Source organism: Cebus imitator, unplaced genomic scaffold (genome assembly GCF_001604975.1).
Source record: "Cebus imitator isolate Cc_AM_T3 unplaced genomic scaffold, Cebus_imitator-1.0 Scaffold78, whole genome shotgun sequence".
NCBI lineage: Eukaryota > Metazoa > Chordata > Mammalia > Primates > Cebidae > Cebus > Cebus imitator.
In genome coordinates this window covers 4,816,090-4,837,901 of record NW_016107393.1, presented here as the reverse complement: position 1 = coordinate 4,837,901, position 21,812 = coordinate 4,816,090, and the positions used below count along the sequence as shown (strand labels likewise).

Here is a 21,812-nt window from a genome sequence, read left to right as displayed (position 1 = left end):
TTACATAGAATTTAATATATACTCTAATAGCATTTTGAAAATTATCTTTCTATAAATATGAAATTAAACATCTGCTTTCCTTAGTGGCATTTAAAAATTATCTTTAAACAAGACATGAATGTTTGTTTTATAAATTAAAGTATTTAAACTGGAGAATATGTTCTTATTTGTATTAAAAACCTTCTGGGACAGATTTTTTTTTAAAAAGGTTCCTAATCAGAGTCTTCCTAAGTTTCAGAGTCTTCCTAAGTTACATATTCTATGTTTGTTGTAAACATGGGTCATTTCAAGGTGATGATTGCTTATCCAGTTTCTTCTCATAAAGTCACTAAGATGAAAAGAATGAAAATTCTCATGCCACGAAGGTTTCCCAAGGGTCTGGAACAATGTCTTGTTGGCAAATAGTGAGCATTTGTTAGATAAAAAATGAAACTGTGTAATGTATAACATGTGCGCCTGTGTGTGTGTGTGTGTGTGTGTGTATTTATTTTTCTGAGATGGAGTCTTGCTCTGTCACCCAGGCTGGAGTGCAGCAATGCAATCTCGGCTCACTACAACCTCCACCTCCCGAGTAGCTGGGATTGCAGGCACCTGCCACCACACCCGACTGATCTTTTTACTTTTAGTAGAGACAGGGTTTCACCATATTAGCCAGGCTGGTTTCAAACTCGTGACCTTGTGATCACCCCACCTTGGCCTTCCAAAGTGCTGGGATTACAGGCATGAGCCACTGCACCCAGCCAACATATTTATATAGGGGATAGATCCTAGGTCTATCTCAACTCTTCAATTGTGTTTGTTCCTTTCATGCAAGAATACTAACTAAACTCGTCTTCTCTCTTATCATTGGAGTGACTGCTCAAACCCATTGACTTGATTTTAAGTGTCTCACTTCTCTGTCGAAAAGCAAGAGCTACAACCTAAAAAGTTGAGACTTACCAATAGCCTCTTATCAGTCTTGGAAAAGAACTGGAATATGCCTTTCAAGGCCTGCATTGTACTTTGTTGCTGCTCTAATGCACATTCTCTTTGATAATTTTCAAAGTGGCATTCTCCAGTAGTAGTCTATGAAGATAGAAAGCAAGAGAAATATTATCTTTCAACATTGGGGGGAAAAAAAAACAGCAAAAAGCAACATGGTTTTAAAAGTTCCAATAGCTTATCTTTACTAAAATAATCAAGTACTTCTGAAATTGTGGAATTTTTTGACATATTTGGGAGTGATTAAATGTCTGTGGCAAAAACACAAAAACCCAGCCCAATTACAGAGGGTTGGATAGAGGTTCTAAGCTGATAAAATGACCTTAACCTTACAGAAATGTGAAAAATGGTATCAGAACATTAGCATGAAACTAAATATTTATTTGTCTTTATAGGCAAAACAGCGTAACACCATATCCTTCTCTCTAAATCTGAAATTTAAGATTTTCAAAAATCACACCTCAAACCTATTTAGTAGATGTGTTGACTTGTATTCAAGCTGACAAGCTCAAAACAATGTTGATGGAATCATCAGTGCAAAAATATTGGTTCTTAAGAACTGGTTTGAATAATGCTCCCTTAAAAAAAAAGGCTATAATCTTCATCTTTGAATAGTGATTTCAAGTTCTGTGAAGAATTCTACCAATCAAGTTACTTCTACAGGTCCATATCACACAAAAATGACTCTTAAAATAATTATTCAATGGAGATGGTAGAACATAATTGTTATTGTATAAGTCAAATGTAAAAGTCACACTGTAATTCTGTAGTTCTAATGAAATGTATAATATTCAAAGCATAACTTAATAAATGCATGTGAATTCATAGCTTAGAGTGTGACTGAAGATAACAGTTATCCATTTCAGCATCATTACTTGAATAAAGAACTGGTTTGCATTTATTTTAGTATTTAAGACACATAATAAAGGTTAGGTGGAAGAAATAAATTTTTTACCTGGACATCCAAAATGTTGAACAGCTTATCAGGTTGGGGGCTAAAAGAATTTGGTACCATTATTTCCACACTAACATTGGGAGCCATGCTATTGCCAGTGTTGATAACCTGATAATAAGGAAAAAATTTTAACAAATTAAATTTTTTTATAAATGTAAGTACAGATATCAATGAGCTTTTAGGTGATCCCATATATTCCATGCAACATTTATACTGGTGGAGGTTTACAGTTGGCAGCTGCACAACAAAGGGAGACAGGATATCCACAGTTAGAATTTAAGGTATCAACGGTCAGAATTTTTAAAGTTTGCTAATAATTTCAAATGAGTCATTATTTCTAACCTTCTAGTTTTGGTATTGTTGAGACAAAAATATATAGGCTGATGGTTTATTGGAGAAACAGTCTTAGGAGATAAACAATATGTACATTTGTATGTTACATTACATATTTTAAAAATATGATCATTTGGTTTTCATGGGGTAGGCCAATATTTTACTATTCACCAGCTAAGGAAAATACTAACAGGTGTTCTTAGTGTTCCCAAGACAAAAGTTTAAAAATGGCAGGAGTTATGACCAAAACTCAGGATTTAATTCTAAATCCTATGATGCTATCACAAAATCACTCTGTGCTGAGAGGATAATCAGCAGGAAAAAGTGAATAAAAATGTATTTGTATTCAGGAACCACATTCAGAAAATTAGGAAAGAGTAGGTTGTTGGGTTTTGAGAAAGCACGACAGGTTTTTAACAATACTGTTCAAAAAATGCATGAGGATGATAAATCTGGGGATCGAAGATTCCTAAAAAAGGAAATGGGGCCAAAATATAGCCTACTGAACTGGCGGCTTAACTATAAAACCAACACAGTAAGTCAGAAAGAGATGCATCTGAATACCTCGATTAAAAAAGACTTGGCAGACCTGCAGTCATTTTTTGAATGCATGTGACATAGTGAAGAAAGTAAATGTCTCTAAATTGGGAACAGGTGGTAAATGCTAATCCATAAAAGCACAGGGCAGCTGCAGAAGGAAATGTCAGCAACAGATACCTAGCAGTGCCCAGTACTACGGACAAGGTCTTCTCGATGCCACTAAATATCTAAATTACAATCATCTCTGTTTGCCTAACAGCAATTAGACCTCTAAGAACAAATCTACATAGTTGGCTAGACACAGAAATCCTGTATACTGCAAGTTTCTCCAGTCCCAGTCACTGCAATATAAATTTAGTAGAAAATACTTAACTATTAATTATAAATTAATAAACATTCTAGAGCCCAGTTTGGTTTCTGTTTTAGTTTACCAAAGCACAAACTCCCATTGGGTTTTAAAGGGCATTTCTTGGGACTTAAAAGTAGAGGACTAAAAGTTTTCAAAATTAGTATTAACTAGTGAACAAAAACTGGGTTATATACATAGAATCAATAGGATTTCAAGGTCATCCTTTTTCCACAGATTTGGGGCAAGGCCCAGGAATTTGCATTTTGGATATGTAGCCCAAGTAATTCTAATACACATTTTGGAAAGCATTGTCTTACAAAATATTACACCTAATCCAAAATTCATTCACATCTATAGATTATTCTATAAGAATGCTTGGACAGTGCTTTTGGTTCAAAGAATATATATTTTTGAAATTATTTACTAATCAACATCTTTGATACCACAAAAATATCAGTTTGACATTAAAATTGTTTTTATTATACTTTAGGTTCTGGGGTATATGTGCGGATCATGCAGGATTGTTGCATAGATACACACATGGCAATGTGGTTTGCTGCCTTCATCCCCCTGTCACCTACATCTGGCATTTCTCCAAAAATGTTTTTAAAAACTTAGGTTTACATCAGTCTCCTAATACTTCTGAATAATGATAGTACCCTCTGCTTTAAAAGTTATTTAATAATTGATAAAGCACTTATCACAGGTCATAAACTTATGGCTTGAAAGGCTGACCTACGTGACCTTAAATGGAGATGGGCGGTGAAAGCCTGCTTTACTTTGTAGTGTTAAGGCTTTTATAAGGTTTGAACCAAGAAGAAATTTCACTGATTTGCACTCAAAGATGCCTTCCATTGGCTTGTCCTGTTATCTGTATACATCTCTAGCAAATTCAGCTCATCCCATAACTTTGCCTGTTTCAAGCATTATCTCTGTTACTGCATGCCTTTCTCACTTGTCCTGTAAGGGGATATGGGCTTGAATACCAGTGACAAGATAAGTAGAAGGAAAGCAGTGGGGGTCTGAGAGGCAGGAAATGTCCCTGCTGCAGCCCCACTCCAGCCAGCCATAGTCTACAGGGGCTGAGGGACATTATAGTGTACAGTGTCCCTTGGGGAAATGCATCAGTGACATCCTTTTAGGTTTTTACAAATATCCACACAATTAGCTTTTCTTACATGGAAAGTTAAGTTCATTTTCTCCACCATGCACGTTTCCGGCTCATTTTCATCATTTGATCCATACACAAATGAAGTTGGGTTTACAAACCTGGTGGAAACAAATTCAAATGTAATTAACTGTCTTATTCAATGACGTGTTATAAAGAGTCTTTTTCTATAGATGGGATTATATCATATTTACAAGGCACCATGAAATACTTTTGGTTTTATGGCCATATATAGATTATATTTAAAAAGAAATTAAATTAGAAGGCCATGTGCTCTGACCTGGGTGACAATATCTGTCCTCACTAATATTCTTTTCTTGCCTTTCATAACACTACACGTTGTTCATTCTACTGACCATTCCTTCTCTTTCAGCCCTTAAGTGATTCATTTAAATTTGGCAAATGTGGGATAAATTATTGGCTTTTTCCTAGGGCTCTTATACCTCAATTTATGCTACCCATTTTGAAGTCATTTCTTTCCATCTCATGATCCCTGCTGGCTGCTTATAAAGAACCCCAAGTCTGGGGAACAAGTCTAACACTGTTAAGTATGATAGATTTTTTGTTAGAATACAAGACTGTCATTCCTTAGGCCTGTGATTCGACATTTTTATCTGCAATAAACTTTAAGAAACATGTTTCTATGGAGACCTCCACTCCATAAGGTGCTCACATTTGGCAGCTAATATTAGGTAATCCCAAATTAGAAACCCATGCAACAGGAAAGAAATCAAATTTAAATAGCATAGATTTAGCAGTTCAATAGGTGAACATCACTTGTTCAAAATAATGAGATGTGAGTAACAGAAAAACAGGAAGGCACTCATAAGCCAGGAGGAGTGGCAAGATAAAAGCTGAATATCCAGAAAACATGCAATGAACTTTTATTTGTTTACTCGTGATTCTCTAGGTCTTATTCTCCTGTGAATGGCTTTTTTTCCCTCCTCCTGTTGGCATTATCTCACAAAGTTGACACTCAATTCCATCAGCTTCAGACACTGACAATTTACATTTACATGGCTGTATATCACCTAAGTGGATAAAATGACTGGGGGATGGTTTAGATTTAGAGCAACAGTAAAGGCTCATCTGTCTATTTGTTCTGTAACTCATATATTTTATTGTGTAAAAATGTAGTTTTAAAGACTAGCAGAATGAATAAGTTCCAGTGGAATTACTGAAGATTTTCATAAGCCCCTTTCTTTCTCTACACATTTCCTTGAATGAGAAGGGGATCAACTCAATCATTAAAATAACAAGGAAGCAATGAATTCTGATACTTGGGCTGTGGTTGAGGAACTTGATGATCCCATAGTTATAAAAAGAGGACAAGAGACACTTTGCAGCCAGATCCCTCACATCTCAATCTATTTGCCACATATGTAGATATGGGACTGCAGAATAGTGATTTGGGCAAGTTCACACTTCTCTGAAATTCAGACTTCACATGGGCATTGAGTATGATTGTGCAAGCTGCACATTGCTTAATTCTAGGTGTCCATGTATGGCATAGTGCACAACTGAAGTCTCACTGTGGCCTTGCTAGCTTATTGGGGCTCTCCCAGTAAGAAATCTCCTCCAGCTGGGCACTAGTTTGGTGTAGTATCAGTGATGATTACAGAGTGGATTATTATAATGGACAGCTAAGCAAAGGACCATAACAACAAGATAATTATTAAGAGAAACAGTATAGTATCCTTTCTTTAAAAAATCTAGAATACAGGTTTTTCATTAAGAAGCAATGAAACTGAAAATCAGCTCTAAATTTGGAAGGAGGCCTTTCTGTCTACTTACCCATGAACACTGAGCGTAACCTCGTATTTTAAAGGTATTGCTACAGTCACTCTGTTATGCTTCAGATTGTCCACTTCCCCTTCATTTTCACTACACAAATAGAAAACACGCTGTTAGAATTCACCAAGCAGAAAAACCATCTTTAGAGGGAACTAATTACATACCCTCTATACCTAATATACTCAGAGGTTTGTTTAAATGCTCGTTGGGGAGTGGGGATAAAAGCAGATGTGGCAGTCAAAAAATTTTAGGACAAGGTTGGCAGAAAATTTCTTTCAGCATTTAAACTGTTATCATTTGCTTCTAATGCTAGATAGAGGAGCTTGTTGTGGTTGTTTGGTTTTTTAAAAAATAGACCATGCAAGAGAAGTCTTCTCTTACAATTAATGGAACACAGTTTCATGGTTTTCCTAATTTTCTCCCCAAAATATGGGGGTACATTTCTTCTAGTACTTTTTTTTTTAAACGATAAATTATACCAGGTAGCATGCACTGTGATACTGAGGTCCTCGTCTGCTCTGCTGAGTGAGCTCACATCCAGGAGAAAGCTAATATCTATCTGTAAAACACAGAACAGGAAAGTCCATTAAAAAAATCTTAAGTACATTTTTTATCATCTGAAATTTTTTTCTTAAAAGTTTTTGTTCTATGGAATGTAGAATTGAACCTATTCTAGAGGCATTGGCTACTTCTCAACTGGCAGTAAGATTTAGGGAAGTTGCTGGGTTTGAGGTAATTTTAGAGTACATGCATTTCCACAAGTAACATTCAGAGACAAAGCCTTCTCCGAATGTGAATGCAGGCAAGTCCAGACTGACAAAATTGGAAATGCTTTCACAACTTGAGCAAAGACTCTTGCCAAAAACACCTTTTTGTATAGCAAAGGTAACATGCCTGGCAGACAGGACCACCTGGGGTGGGGGTGGGGGTGGGGGGTGTTGGGAAAGGGTGTGTAGGGGGAGAATTCTGATTGACACATGCACAGCCCCCCCCCCTTTAAAACAGTGAACATTGCCAAAATTATAAACACAAAGCTCAGAGATTTCAAGAACCAGTTTTATTTCATCACTCAGCTACCTCCTTTAAGCTAAAATATATATAATATTTTATATGCAACATAAAGATAGGGAAGTATAAAAAATATTCATGATAGTGAACAAAAGCCAAAAATGTGAAACACTTACCCTTGAGAGATGATCTACATATATATAGCCAATAGTGCAGTCAAGTTGTACCATGCCAGAGTTATCTGTGACTTCACAGTTTATTTGTTTCTCTTCCTGATGGGAAAAATGAAACAACTGGCTTGGACAGGAAGGAAATAAAAAGTTTGTAACATATGTTTAAGGATGATTATTGAAAAGAATAACATCCCAGAAGTATTTGTTTTCCTAGGGAAACTATTTTCTATTTATGTTGGAGATTAATAGAAATATAAATAAATGATACATAAATGTGTTTGTATATGCAGACAGGTATACCGTAGTATTCAAACAGATTCTCCACAGAAAAATTTCTGGACTTGTTTTATTCATCTTGGTATATTCCCTATTTAATCCAAGGTCTAAATTCCTTGAAGAATCATGAGGTGAGGAATCTATTAGGTTCATATTTTAATGGCCCTCTTCTGTCTGGTATGTGAGAATGTCTTTAACGTATTTAATCAAAATAGCTATAATCTCAATAGGTGTAATGAGGTTATAATTGCAGCAAGTATAAAATGTTTTAAAAATACAGTCCCTGAATATTTGAGTTTCCACTCTTACTTTTGCAAGTAGGTTTCAAATGCTCTACAGAAAGAAGGTAGTAGATATTTGTGAGAGGTTGAGGGTCACTTTTGATGTGAAGGTTCCTGAACAAGAGATGAGTGAATTTGATAAGGGATAGAGAAGATTCCATTAATTGTCTGAATGTAACCTTAAAATAAAGAACAGTAACTCTGGAGCCCAGCATGAAGGACCAACGTTACTTGTTCAAGGACCACAATCAAGGGGCATACATCATCACTGTTCCGACATCAGACATGTGCTGGCTACAGCAGTGAGAATGTAAAAGCCCCCAGGCAGCTTCCTCCTACTCCTAGCACTGGAAAACAGGTTAATGCCTTTGGATTTAAGACCCAAGAACTTGCCATTCTGAGCAGGGGCACGGAGGAAGTCTGAAAATAATTAAGAGCCTAAACATTAAGACTTATACCCCAAATCAATGAAGTGAATTCTACCATTTACTTTAAAAAAATAAAATGCTAAGTACTATAAACAGTACTTACCAGCTCTAAAATCTTAATGAAGTAAAGACCCATGGGTAGTGTGACATGTAGAGTAGTTTCATATGCATCATCTCCAGCATTAAACAAGGACACATTCAACATTAATGTCTTCATACTCCCAACAGCAATATGGGTTTTATTTTCATGGGGCCTAAAGATTAAGTAATATTATTTAGTTCTTGTTTAGGAAATAAACATCCCTCTCTCTCTCTGCATATATGTACACAAGCATATATATATATATATATATATATATATATATATATGAAATTTATGCTGAACATAGCTTACTAAGTTGGAAAAACAATTATGGGATTGACCCTATGCAAGATGTAAACTCGTATTAAAAAGAATTCTTTCTCATGTTTTTGGTAAATTCAGTCACCCAAGGAAAGTTTTTTAGCTATAATTAAACTGGTGTATTTTCTTACTTCTTTTCTGCTTAACCTGTCGCTTCTGTAATTTTAACATTTTCCTTATTATTTTACAACGTTTTTTAAAGGCAAATCATTTTTTCTTTTCTTATAAGCCTAAAATAGACATTGAATCAGCTGCTACCTGAACCAAGAGAAGAAAATGGGCAGAACTGGTAGAAAAGGAGAAGACTAGAAGGAATGCTTGGTACAAGTGAGCAAGGCATGAGGAAGAACAACTACATCTCCCAGCAAGTGCATGGCACTAAAATCTGTTGGACTAGAATTAAATTCTGAAGCAGCTGGTCACCTTCATCAATAACCAGGCCAAATTAGAACTGGAGAAATGCTTCATCCTCCTGTGTATTACAAAGTATAGATTACTGCAAATCCACACATATGCGTGAGTTCAAGTCCTGGCACCACCAGCAGTTGTTCTGGGTGGGAAGTAATTTAGCATTTTTAAGCGTCAGTCATCTGATCCCATACTACCTACCATTCAGTGAAGATCTGGGTTATGTATACTGTATGAAATCCTTAGAATATTTTAAATATGAAGTATTTGAGGCATAAGGAACTTATTCAAAGGCCACAGCTAGAATGTTCTATAGTCTTGAAACAATTTCAAATTTCTACACAGTTCATCCTTTTCCCATTGAGAGGGTTAGAACAGCTAGGTGCTAAGGAAAACTTTCAGTTACAGCATGTTATTTTATTAACTTTTCCCAAAGACAGAAGTTCTTAAATACCTAGTAATTTAAAATCTGGAAAAATTAGCTCAAAGTAGAGAAGTATGTGACCCAAAGCAAAATATCCAGTGAGGATAAAAAAAAATATATGTATATTCACCTAGCACTGCAGAATTTAGAAAGTTTCTTCAATAATGTTTAAATTGTGCCATTCGAATCAACATTTGTATAGAAGGTTAGTGTTTGAATAAACTATGGAACTACTAAAGATACAGCAGGAATTTAGTTTTTGTGAATTGATTAAAGATAGAGTATGTAAGGTCAGAGTTCAAGAACATGTTTAACAATTTCTGCTTTTAAGTATTACTTGAAGATTCATGAATGACTGAATATAACTGAAAGTTTCTGTACAATAAATCAGACACTAAGTTCATTGTTCCCAAATACAAACACACTTCACTCCTTCCTACAGCTAATAAGGGACAGATGTATAAATAAATGCAAAAAAAAAATACATAAGTGAGCAAAAGTTATGCACAGAGGGCTCTGGGAAACCAGGAAAGGAAACAATTTTTGCCTGCAGTAGTAAAGACATGATACTTTTCCTTTTCTACTACAATGGTTATTTAAATTGGCTGCCTCAAGAAAGATTTTTAAGTCTGAAAATATCATGATTGAATCTAAAATAACTTGGATTGGGTTCCTAATTGATTTCTCTGTCTCAAGTCCTTCTCTTCTCCTTTAATCCAATCTTCACACTGCCACACTGCCAGAGGGACATTTTCAAGAAAGCAAATTAGGTAATGGTAAGTGTCTGTTTAGTACCTTACATTACTTTCAAGATAGGAGTTCTAAATCCATAGCATGACACAGAGGCCGTCCAGAGTTGGCCCCTGCTTCACTTTCACTGCACAATTTATTCTTTTGTTTCAGTCATATTTATCTACAAACAGGCATCTAATACACCAGGATGTTTTGTGTCTTTCTTCAAGCTAGCTCTCCGACATCAACATCTCCTCCTCATGCATCTGATTTGTACTTATTCTTCAAGATTTAGCTTAGATGTCAATAATTCTTAGCTGGGTTCCAGCCAAAACTCACTGTTAACCACCTTCACCCTGCACTGCTTTCCCCTAACAGTGTAAGGTGGCAGCTTTTCCCTCTCCCAAAGCATACTGGGCAATATTTTCACAATGTCAAGTTTCTATCTGGTTTCTCTCACCACTAGACTAATTTGTTGTGGGGAGAAGATGCTGGATCATGATTAACATGCTTTCTCAGAGCCTAACAACACAGTGTTCAAAAAATATATGCAGGTATGTACATGTCTGTATTAAACATAAAGAAGGATTTGGTGGTGTCCAAGCAACATGTCAGACAAAACTGGGGAAGTTAACGGATAAGTTATTGACGGCAGAAGTCTACCAAAGAAGCAATATAAATACCATCACCTTATAGCCTTAAGCCATGTTTATCTGTTCTGTGATGGTATACAAATTCCAAATGTCTCACTAAGAAAGTAAATATCTAGCATTACGTTGTGATCTGTACCACATCTAGACAATCTAACGTTTTAGCGGTGATAAAACCGAATTGACCTATAAATTAATGGTATCATATGACCATGACAAAATCAAAACTGGAAGTGTGGTATGGTTTTTGAGAATTATTTTTATAAACCTCAGAATATGCAAATAAAATAATTTGGGACACTTTTCCCACTTTTATAACTCTAGTAATATAACTTCTAAGCAACTGGGCACTTTAATGCTTGATAGTTCTTTTTTCTGTTTTAAACATCAGAATACATGCACAGAAAAATGCACATATCCTAATTGTACAGCTCAGTTTTTTTAAAAATAAGATGAAAACATGTGTTAAACTAGCACCCAGATCAAGGAAAATAATAAGAGCAGCATCACTGAAAAACTCTTTGGGCTTTTTCCTTCCTGTTATTGGCCCCACCCTCCTTGATTTTTAATCATCTGAATTGGTTTTGCTCAGTTTTGTATTTTATATAAATGTAACATAATCTTTGAGTATTTGAGTATGTAATTTTTGGGAATCTGTTCTTTTGCATGGCTCCTTTTATTCAAAATTTTGTGAGATTAACATATTGATACTTGTAGTGGTAAAACGTTTATTATCATTGGTGAATACAGTCTATTTTATGAATATGCCACATCTTATTTATCCTTTCAGTTATCCATGGGACTTTGGACAATTTCCATTTTTGAAACTATTGCAGTTTTTTGGTGGACATACATATGTAATTCCACAGGCCATATACATATTTATATTTATTTGTATGTTTCTACGAGCAGATTCTTATAATTTTTCTACCCAGGATTAATTCCTTAAAATCTCTGAATCTTGACTTACTTTGACAACCAGTCTAAATTATTCTGAAAAATTATATTTAAAAAACAAAACATACTATAAGGAACTATTTTTAAATAAAAAAAAATATTTTAGAATGTCCATATACAAAGCAAGCATACCGTAGAGCAGAGATCTGTAAACCACCACCTGAAGGCCATGTCTGCCTACTTTAGAAAATAAAGTTCTATTAGAACACAGCCATGTGTCTGCACTACAGTGACAGAGCTGGTAGTTGGGATAGAGATCTCTGTCTCACAAAGACTCAAATATGTACTATCTGTCCCTTCACAGAAAAGGGATGCAGGCTCTTGTTATAAAGCAATCTGATTAATGAGTAAATTAATTACAAAATAAACATTTATTACCATATTTACTTTAGATCTATTTTGTACTATTCTGACTATGGTAGAAGCTTCATTTTATGGGATGGCATAGGATGCAGTTCTTTACTCCAAGAAGCCATATAGAATTAGAGAAAATTATCTCTCAGTCCTCATAACTCCCCCAGACATGGAGAAGAAAGGAAAGAACACTTGCATATGTATCATCTCTACGTTGGGATCCTTGATTTGAGCAGCTGGATATCCTGGAAGAATGTGTAATAACTAACAAAGCAGTAATTCTGAACCCTGGGCACCATTGCAGGGTGGAGGAGTCTGACTCAGTGACAGTGTGCTACCGCAACATTTTAGGGAATGGCTGTGATTTACTCGTGCCTGTGTTGTAAACCTTGGGGTTAAGTAGTACACATCTGCTTGGTGGCACCATTAAATGGGAGAGAGGAAATGTGTGGGGACATGGCTGTCCTAATTCCCTGTCCCCCAACTCTGTAATCATATTAGAAAAAGGAACCTACGAGGTTCTAAAAGTAAACTTTAGTTAGACATTAAAGTTTAATTAAGACTTGTAGAAGAGCTGCCCAGAAATAGACATTTATAAAATATTCTGGCTTGTAACCAAAGCATTAGTCACTGAACACCTTTGGGAAAGAAGTTGGCACTTAGACAAGCAACAGAAGGTGAAAGCACTGCATAAACAGCTAGGTTCCAAGACAACAGCAAATTAAAGAGAAACACAATGTTCACATTACAGCAGCTAGACTCCTGGTTTATTTTCCATTTTTAAGCTATTTTGCCACATTACCATAATTACAATTCTACTCTTTTTTTCTCCCAAATATACATCTTACTGTGAATTGATTCATTAACGAGATGCTCTCAGAAAGATACCTACCAGCTTCCTATGTGAGACATAATAAAGAACCAGGTGCACATCTGGAAGTGCGACAAGACTGAACCAGAGCTGTCCCCAGGACTCATAGTTCATTCTTCATTAAAACATGCATAACGCAGACCTGAAATTTACAAAGCAGCCTAGAATCCATGTAGCTTAAACAAATCAAGGTACCGTGTACGTACAGAATCATAACTTAATAAGTGACAGAGGAAAAATAGAAAAATGATGTACTGCAGCACCAAGCTCTGTGTGTTTTCTGAGTGAATAATACCGTTTTATTTCACAAGAAATGCTCCTCAAGTCTTAGTATAATGAATTCACTTTGTCTCCCTAAAATGAATTATGACTTGATAGCTAACTTGTTTTTAATCAAGATGCTAGAATAAAATATAATGTAAACTGATTCCATACTACACTATGTCAAGACACACGACTCGTTTATTTGATGAAAGAGTAACCTGCAGCAAATAGCCTGCAGACCTAAGTAAAATTTCATCATCTTTTTTTTTTTCCCTTTACTACTGACTTCAGGGGAAAAGCCAATACTGAAGACTTCTTGCCTACTGGAATAGACAGGTTACCAGACACTTAGGAAGATTTTACAGAATAAAGGCAAATTCATTGAGGTCAAGGGGAGAACAGCAGAAAAGTTTAAAAGATTGAACCAGTAATTACACATCTTAGTGTATAAAGCATATAAATCCATTCTCCCCAAACTGTATGCAATCAGTGCAGCAAATATTCCTACTATTTCCATTTTTAAAATGGACAATTTCATCAGACTAGCTCTTTGGGGGATTAACAGCATAGTGGCAGATGTTGCTCATTGCTCATTGTCTAGCCAATGGCGATTTCCCTTCTTAGCTGCCAACACAATCCTGGATTATTCAGGGGACAGGCAGCATTCCCTTAATATTTCAGAAGACAGGCCTCCAAGTTCAACTTCAGAGAATGTATCACAATAACAAAAAAAAAAATTGAATCAGGATCAATTTACTGTGATCATGATGACTCCATTCTCCTTCAACCATGACAGAACTGGGGTAAACAGGTAACACAGGTCTGGTGAATCAGAATACATCTAATAAGGTACTACCCTTCCTGGAAGGGCAACTGAAAAAGAACAAAGCACTTTTGCTCTTTTCCCCGTTCTCTTGCTTGGAACTTTGACGCTGCTGCAGCCATATTGTGATCATGAGGAAAAGATGAGAGGGCTGGAAAGATAACCATAAATGTCTAGCCTTTGGTAGCTGTTCACCAAAGCTGTGAACATCCTTCCTCAAGACTGCTTTTTATGCAAAATAATTATATCTTTTTATGGTTTAAGTCACTGTTAGTTAATTACTCTAAAACTTGCAATTAAAACTATTCCTAACAGATACAGAAGCAATTGTTCAGGGAAAGCTTACATCACTCCCTCTGGAAGCAAGACTGAGGTGCAGAAATGTATTGCGGTGTCATTTACATGAGTAGTCTGTATGAAAGATTTGCTTTTAAACTGCCTATGTGATGGCTAATACCTTCTATTATGTTTGTAATCTTGAAGTCATGTTGGTTTATCTTTATTTTACACTAGAAGTCCTTTCAAATACAGTTTATTGTCCTGAGCATTTAGACATACAGGAGGAAGCCTCTACTTAATGAAGAGATGAGAGAGAGTGGATAAGCACTGTTTAGTGCACTGCCGACAGTTTATTACTGTGGTCTTCAGAAACTCATGTTCTTTACTGAGTAAATACATTTACCTAAAACAGGTTTATTGCTCCTGGGCACATAAATACCATTAGTGACAGCAGAGTTACACCTGGGAGAATGCATGGAACATATGGTCACAATTCGCCTACTGTTTCTGAGAAAGGAGAGAGGACACTTCTGTGGGAGAGACATATTTTTGTCTGACAGTGTAATTTACTAAAACACAAAGTACTTTGTCAGAACCTTTCACTGTGAGTCTAAGAAATTAATTAGTATAGTTCTCATTTGAAAGTTCCTCAAATAAATTACCGTTTATCTAATAGAAATACATAGCCTGTAACTTTCTTAGTTGATACAAAAGGTATGGTGCCTACTACTTTACATGGACATTCATGCTACTTCAAACATTGTAAGACTGCAAACTACTGAGCCAGCCACAGCCAGCTATATTCTCAGAATATAAAGTTGTTATGCAGAATGATGTGTCAAATTGACAATGTTTCATTATATGACCAAACTAAAAAATATTTTCATCATCTATATATATTCCAACCATAATATATCAAAAACAGTAATGACTTTTATTGAGCCTTCATGTAAATCAGGCTTTGCACTAGGCACTTGGCCTGCATTATCATCCTTTAAGACAACCTTAAAGAGTTGGTACTGTTTTTATTCACTTAGCAATGAGCAAAGAGGTCTAGAGAGGTTAGACATCTTCTCTGAAAAGATCACTAGTAATACAGGAGATATGGGATTTGAACTAGGTCAGTTTGACTTCAAATCTGGAAGCTCTTCACCACCACAACATTGGTTCTTAGGTTTCAGTGTGATAAGAACTTGGAGCTCTATTAATTGTGAAGATCTGTGGCCTGGTCCCCATTAGCTCTGACTTGAATGGTCTGGGGCTTAGGAACCTGCATTATTTCAGATATCCCAGGTGATTCTCATAAAGGTGGCTCAGAGACAATACCTTAAGAAACACAGCCTTATACTCCATTTAAAATCATGATGCGTTTGATACTTACAAGAAATATTGCTTCAAATTAAAAATGCAAAGTAGATATTTTGTTGTGAGAAAACATGTAACAAAGAAAAATAAATAATTCATTAAGATACATTTTCATTCTTCAGGAAAGAAGCATGATTAGTAATACTTTCTTATAACTACCAATGTCTCATTTTCTCCTAGGCCAGAGAGTCCACAATGAAAGGTAACAGCAGAAGTGTCTGATTTAAGAGAATGAAAACCTCCTTTACTTGCAGCTTAGAAAAGATTTCCCCCACACAACTCTTATTCTTATCAAAGGCCCACGATGGTAAACATATCAAGACAATTAAGCAGTTTGGGAAGACAATAAATACAGAAATGGGAAGATTATAAGTTATTCAGCTAAGAAATCAAAAAAGGCACTGCCCTATGTGTTGGCATACAAAGTAGTCAGTAGTCACTGTTTTTGGATTATCTTAGCAGTCAATCTGGGTAACTTAAGTATAAAGTTCAATCATCAATCAAATAGGTCAAGTCTTTTTGGCCCTGGACCATGGATGCTCAAGGCTAAACTGGCATTGCCTAAGTGATAATAATTAATTGATTCTCTGCCGTATCTGATCCCACCGCAGTAGGGTACTCCACCCTATCTGTCAACCTTTTTACTTATTCCTAGTTTACTCCCTGTCCTTTATCATAATAGCTATTTTCAATCTTTTTCATTCCTTTCAAGTTCCCAAACATATCCTCAATGCCTTCAATTACCATATGTAAACTTGTTTTTTATCCTAGCTATCCATGAGTTCTCTGTTTCCCTTCCTTCCACACTGAAATTTCTTAATATCAAGCATCTTTTCATAGCTTGTTAGATCAGGATAAGGAGATTCTTAACTAAGGCTAATTCCTCTACCTATGAATCTGATCCCTTTTGGGACCTCGTTCCATTCTCTGCAAGCCACTCCAGTCTCCAGCAGCACTCCAGGCACTCTGTTAGGCATCGGGAACACAAAGGTGAAAGGACAGGACCGTGCTTTGCAGCAGCTTCTGGGACAGTGTGGAGACAAACAGACTCTCAATAATCGGGAGCACAGTGACACAGGACCAGGGGCATAACAGAACTTAAGTTTAAGCAGCTGGAGACCAGGGGGCTTCCCCTAGGAAACAGCTGAGATTTAAAAGATAGATAAAAGTGAATCAGGTAGATGGGCAGAAGAAGTGAGAAGATATCAAGATTCAGAAGAGCATGGCACAGCCAAGCAACTATAAGTATTCAGCCAACGATGAAAAAACGCCCTCGGGAATTGGTGAAAAATACCACCGAGGAGTTTAGATTTTAAGTCTGAAATGAGACACTGACACTGTTATCAGATGTGTATGTTAATAATGCAAAATCAGAGATCAGTATCCTAGAAAGCAGGAGAGCTTAGTGATCTAGGTAGGATAATGAGTGCCTAGTTTGGAGTAAAAGTGGTAGAGATAGCAAAGTATGATGGATAAGACAGACATCTGAGGCCTGGTCCCCATTAGCTCTGACTTGGATGGTCTGGGGCTTAGGAACCTGCATTTATTTCAAATATCCCAGGTGATTCTCATAAAGGAGGCTCAGAGGCAACACCTTAAGAAACACAGCCTTACACTCCATTTAAAATCATAATGGGTTTGTATGTAGAACTTAATAATTCTGAATATCAGAAAAAAGAGAAAAGAGTGCAGGTTGAGCCCCAGGTTTCTGGCTTTGGAAACTTTCTAATGGCCATGTCATTCCCAGATAGTGCCTGGGCAGACTGAAATTATGAGGCACCCGAAAGGACATGTCTAAAAGAGAATTCGATGTGTGGGTATGGATGACATTCAGAGACGCTGGTTTGGGCATCAGCAGTGTAGGTATGCCAGTTGAAGTTGCAGTTTTGAGCAAGACTACCGAGGTTGAATATTGTAGAGAGAGAAAGGGCTGAGGAGGACCATTTAGGGTGCCAAAACCAAAGATCCCTTGAAAACAGCTGAAAAGAAAGGGCTAAATAACAACAAAGAGAATGGGAGTAGGACAGTATCATGAAAATTAGAGGACAAGACATTAAAAAAAGGAAATGAACAGTGCTGTCAAATGCTTCAGAGGAGAATTCAAGTATGGACTGAAAAAGCACCTGCTGGGAATGAAGTTGAAGGTGTCTCCCTCCAATTTATTCTGTTCCCTGCCTCTGGCCCTCATATTTACATCTCCTATTAAACAAATAACAACATTTGATACACACACACACACACACACACACACACACACACACACACACACTCCTCAGTTGAACCTACTTGTTCTCAGTATACTCTCCTTTCTTTAATCACGAATGCTGCCATTTGGCTACTTCTGCACTGAGTGTTCTATCTTAACAGTTGCCAGTGATACTCATTTTCCCCCACCAGTCACATTTTATTAATAAATGCCAACTCCCATGACCTTTCTTCAGACATTGTGCTATCTGATGGTTTTACCAATTTTACAATATTAAGTCTCCTTTTTTATATTTTCCATTGGCTATTTTCACCAGGGACTTGGTTCTCTTTAATCCTCTCAAGATGCTTTCTCAGTCTCCTATTGGGACTCCCCATTCTTTTTAATCTCCTTGAATAAAATTGTCCTCCAAGATTTGATCCCTAATTCTTTTCTCTATGAAATTCATATTTCCACCCCTTGGGCCATCTCACAAGTCACTAACATATAGAGGAACTTCTAAACATAATCCTGAACTAGATTTTCAAGTGGAATGCCACATATAAAAGTCCCTCCAAATTCAACATGCCCCAAATTAAAGCTGCTCCATTTATTTCGCAACCTCCCAAAAACAGGTCCCTATTTTCCTGCTCTGTCATTGATGCATCTCCTTCCCGTCTTTCACTTGCCCTCTATGCTCATCCTCAACTGGAAGTGTTCATTCTATCTCTCTCTGGTCCTTGTTTTCACATCATCCCTTTGATATGCAACATGGTTTGAATATAGGGGATCCAGATATGATGCAAAATTGCAATGGTTTATTTCCCATCATAAAATAACAACAGCAACCAACATTTATCTAGTCTTCACTATGTGTTAGATGCTATTCCAAGCACATCATATCTATTTCCTTTTACTCTGTTTCCCCTTCAATGAATTTAGAAGACTAAGATGGTTTATTCCTTTTCAAATTTGTCATATTTGGATTATAAACAGTCGGTGTGATATAACCAGTTTTCTGGGTGATAAAAAAACTAAGCATTGTGTAGTGAAATGTTGCTAATTCTTTAAATGCTGTTAATTTTCAAGGGTTAGCTCTTAGTCCTTTTCGTTTGGGAATGCAAATGCACACACTCTTGATGAATAAGAGACTATAACATATACACTTACCGCAAAAACCCAATCTTTGCAGAAACCTGTAAATCAGCAGAACAATTTTCATGGGTACAAAATCTTGCAAAGTTTATCTGGAAATAAAACGACAACATTTTAAATTTTAATCAGCAAGTATATTCATTCTTTTTTTAAAGATGACATCTGTGACCCATGAGAAAAATAAAACTAATACATCAAATTGACAACTCCTTATTTTATCTCTTTTAAAAAGTTCTATTTGAGAATTTGTAGGGTTCAAACAACAATTACTTGCAGGACTAAAAGAGCTAAGTTCTAAATAGGTAAAATTTAAAGCCCAAATTTTATAAGTGAAATAAGATTTGGAAAAAAAAAAAGTTAAATGAAAGGTATTAAAGGAGTATAGTAACTGGCAAGATGTTTTTCACTGGGTTCTTCTCAATTTTCTGGTGCTGCAGTTTGATCCCATTTATTACATGTAAGCATGGCACTTAATTTTTGCAGATGTCAGGACAGTGATTTTATATTCATTGAAATTAGCTACATGGAGATACTTAGAAAATTTACTTAGAGGAAATATTGAGCAAAATTAAATAAGGTTCAAGAATTTAATTAACTCTGAGCTTTTTAATAAGATCAATAAACACTACAAAGGATCTGGAAAGTCCCAAGAAAGAAGCTGGACAAAAGGAAAAAACTGGGAGAGATTAAATGAAGAGAAGATAATAGGAATAGGTAAAGGAGAGAGATGCAGGAAACAAAGAGAAAGGTAGAAAGTCAGAAGGAGCCAGGCTCATGAAGTGGGAAGTGTCTAGAGTACTGTCAAATAGTGTGCTAGACAAGAAAGTGCCCACACCTGGGGAAGCAGTGTCAATCTTTCTCTAAATAAATATGATTTTTTTCTGCCATTTCTATTTGTAAAGCAAGTTGTTTTAAGAATCAAAATATAAATTAATATAACTACAAATTGCTAAGGTTTTGGCTTGTGTACTTGCAATATTGAGATTTTCACTATTGAAGACATTTAAAAATAGTTGATGTTGAAAACTGAAGTTTAACAGAAGAGGAAAAACAACCCCTGACTTCCTTAAGTATTTTCATATGAGGCAATAGAGAAAAATCTGCTCTTAACTTATCTGCATTTGATCCTGTATTCTAGACTAGACTAGTGGTGACTGTAAGCTCAATTATCTTAAAGTGACTATGGGGCAATTTTGTCTGGACAGGATATGAACTAGACCTTTAAATGTCCCTTTCATCTTTTACATTGTGTGTGTCATTAGTGAACGTTTTAATGAAGGCTTTTTACCATGCCCAGACACATCCTGTTTTTGGACAAACACTATGTCTTTGTGATGACAGACAGTAAAGATCTGAACAAAAGGACTCCTGAGAGTAAATATATTGTCGGTGAAACCAAAATATTATGGGATAATTTAGAAAACAGTTCACCGGTTAGAAGGTAGGATCTATCTCAAATGCAATTGATCCTGGGATGTGGCTGAAATGCATATAATGAAAATTGAAAAAAAGCAATCATTGTATAACATAAATGCCTGTGTCTATAAATGGATAAAACTAAGCAAGGAAATTCGACTGTGAAGACATGAGGAAATCTGTTAGTAGGATGAGAGCAAGGGAGACAGGAAATGAGAAGAGGAAGATAAACTGAGGACACATGATGACACTGAATAACTAACTTACAAATATAACCTTCTCCCATTATGATTTCTCTCTAGTAGTATCAACTTTCTTCACTGGCAAGGGATCACAAACAGAACATTAGCATTTTATATATATGAGAATCTACTATTGTGACTAAATGCATATTTTAAAATACTCAGTTCAATATCCTAAACGGAATACAAGCAATTTTTAAAAATAGAAAATAAGACATATAAATCTTTGTTTTTAAAAATTCATAAACGTTTCTACAAAAATTCAGACATATAGCTCACTTCTTCAGAATTATACCATATTCAAAAAATTTAGCTATATGCCACATAATAATTCGAATAAAGGAAAATATTCCTACCATTTTTTTAATCAGGTCTTTTTCTTTCTTCTGCTGAAGAATTGGCTGAAGTGGTGGGAATTCCTCTGTGCCTCGTTTACTGATGATGTGATGCCCAAGGTGGTAAGCAGCTTCAATTTGAATCGGGGTGAGGATGTCCCGCACGTCTTTCTAAGGAAAATCACAACCATATGCATTAATAACAAAAACAAGCATGTAGATTAAAAAATATAAAACTCCTTTCCTGCGTAAGACCAAGCACTACGCATGGAAATCAAGGCAAATACTTACCTCTTATCTAAATTGTTAAAAAAAATTGAAGATGTATTTTATCACAAAATCACGTACGTTTCTTATGAAAAACACAAAAAGAATAAAAATGCAAAATAAAACTATCCAATAATAGTTACAGACGTCTATACTTGGGAATATTTTCTTCCATGCTATTTTCTATGCATAAAAATACTTGATATTATAACATAAGCATTTTTCATGGTAAACCTTTTGTAAATAATTTCAAAGTGCTAATCATGTTATTCCGTTTAACATTACCCTATGCGTTTTCAATGTTCTCAATAACATTTTGGTAGATTCATTTCACTTCAGATATATTATAAAACATCCTTTAGTTATTTCTTTTCTTTTCTTTTTTTTTTTTTTTTT

General features: G+C 35.8%; 1 protein-coding gene across 2 annotated transcripts in view; it reads right to left on the bottom strand.

Moving 5' to 3' along the window:
- ITGA4 (integrin subunit alpha 4) overlaps nt 1-21,812 on the bottom strand; it is an 80,861-nt gene that overhangs the window by 7,057 nt on the left and 51,992 nt on the right. Inside the window, exons 16-24 of one of the 2 annotated variants that reach the window (XM_037740047.1) lie at nt 21,171-21,320; nt 19,172-19,248; nt 8,390-8,540; nt 7,305-7,421; nt 6,600-6,679; nt 6,121-6,210; nt 4,337-4,427; nt 1,937-2,044; nt 940-1,065 (exon numbers count right to left, since the gene is read on the bottom strand). In XM_037740047.1, coding sequence (XP_037595975.1) covers nt 940-1,065; nt 1,937-2,044; nt 4,337-4,427; nt 6,121-6,210; nt 6,600-6,679; nt 7,305-7,421; nt 8,390-8,540; nt 19,172-19,248; nt 21,171-21,320 — 990 coding nt within the window. The remainder of the gene's footprint in view (nt 1-939; nt 1,066-1,936; nt 2,045-4,336; nt 4,428-6,120; nt 6,211-6,599; nt 6,680-7,304; nt 7,422-8,389; nt 8,541-19,171; nt 19,249-21,170; nt 21,321-21,812) is intronic. The other variant, XM_017532747.2, reaches the window with a different exon arrangement.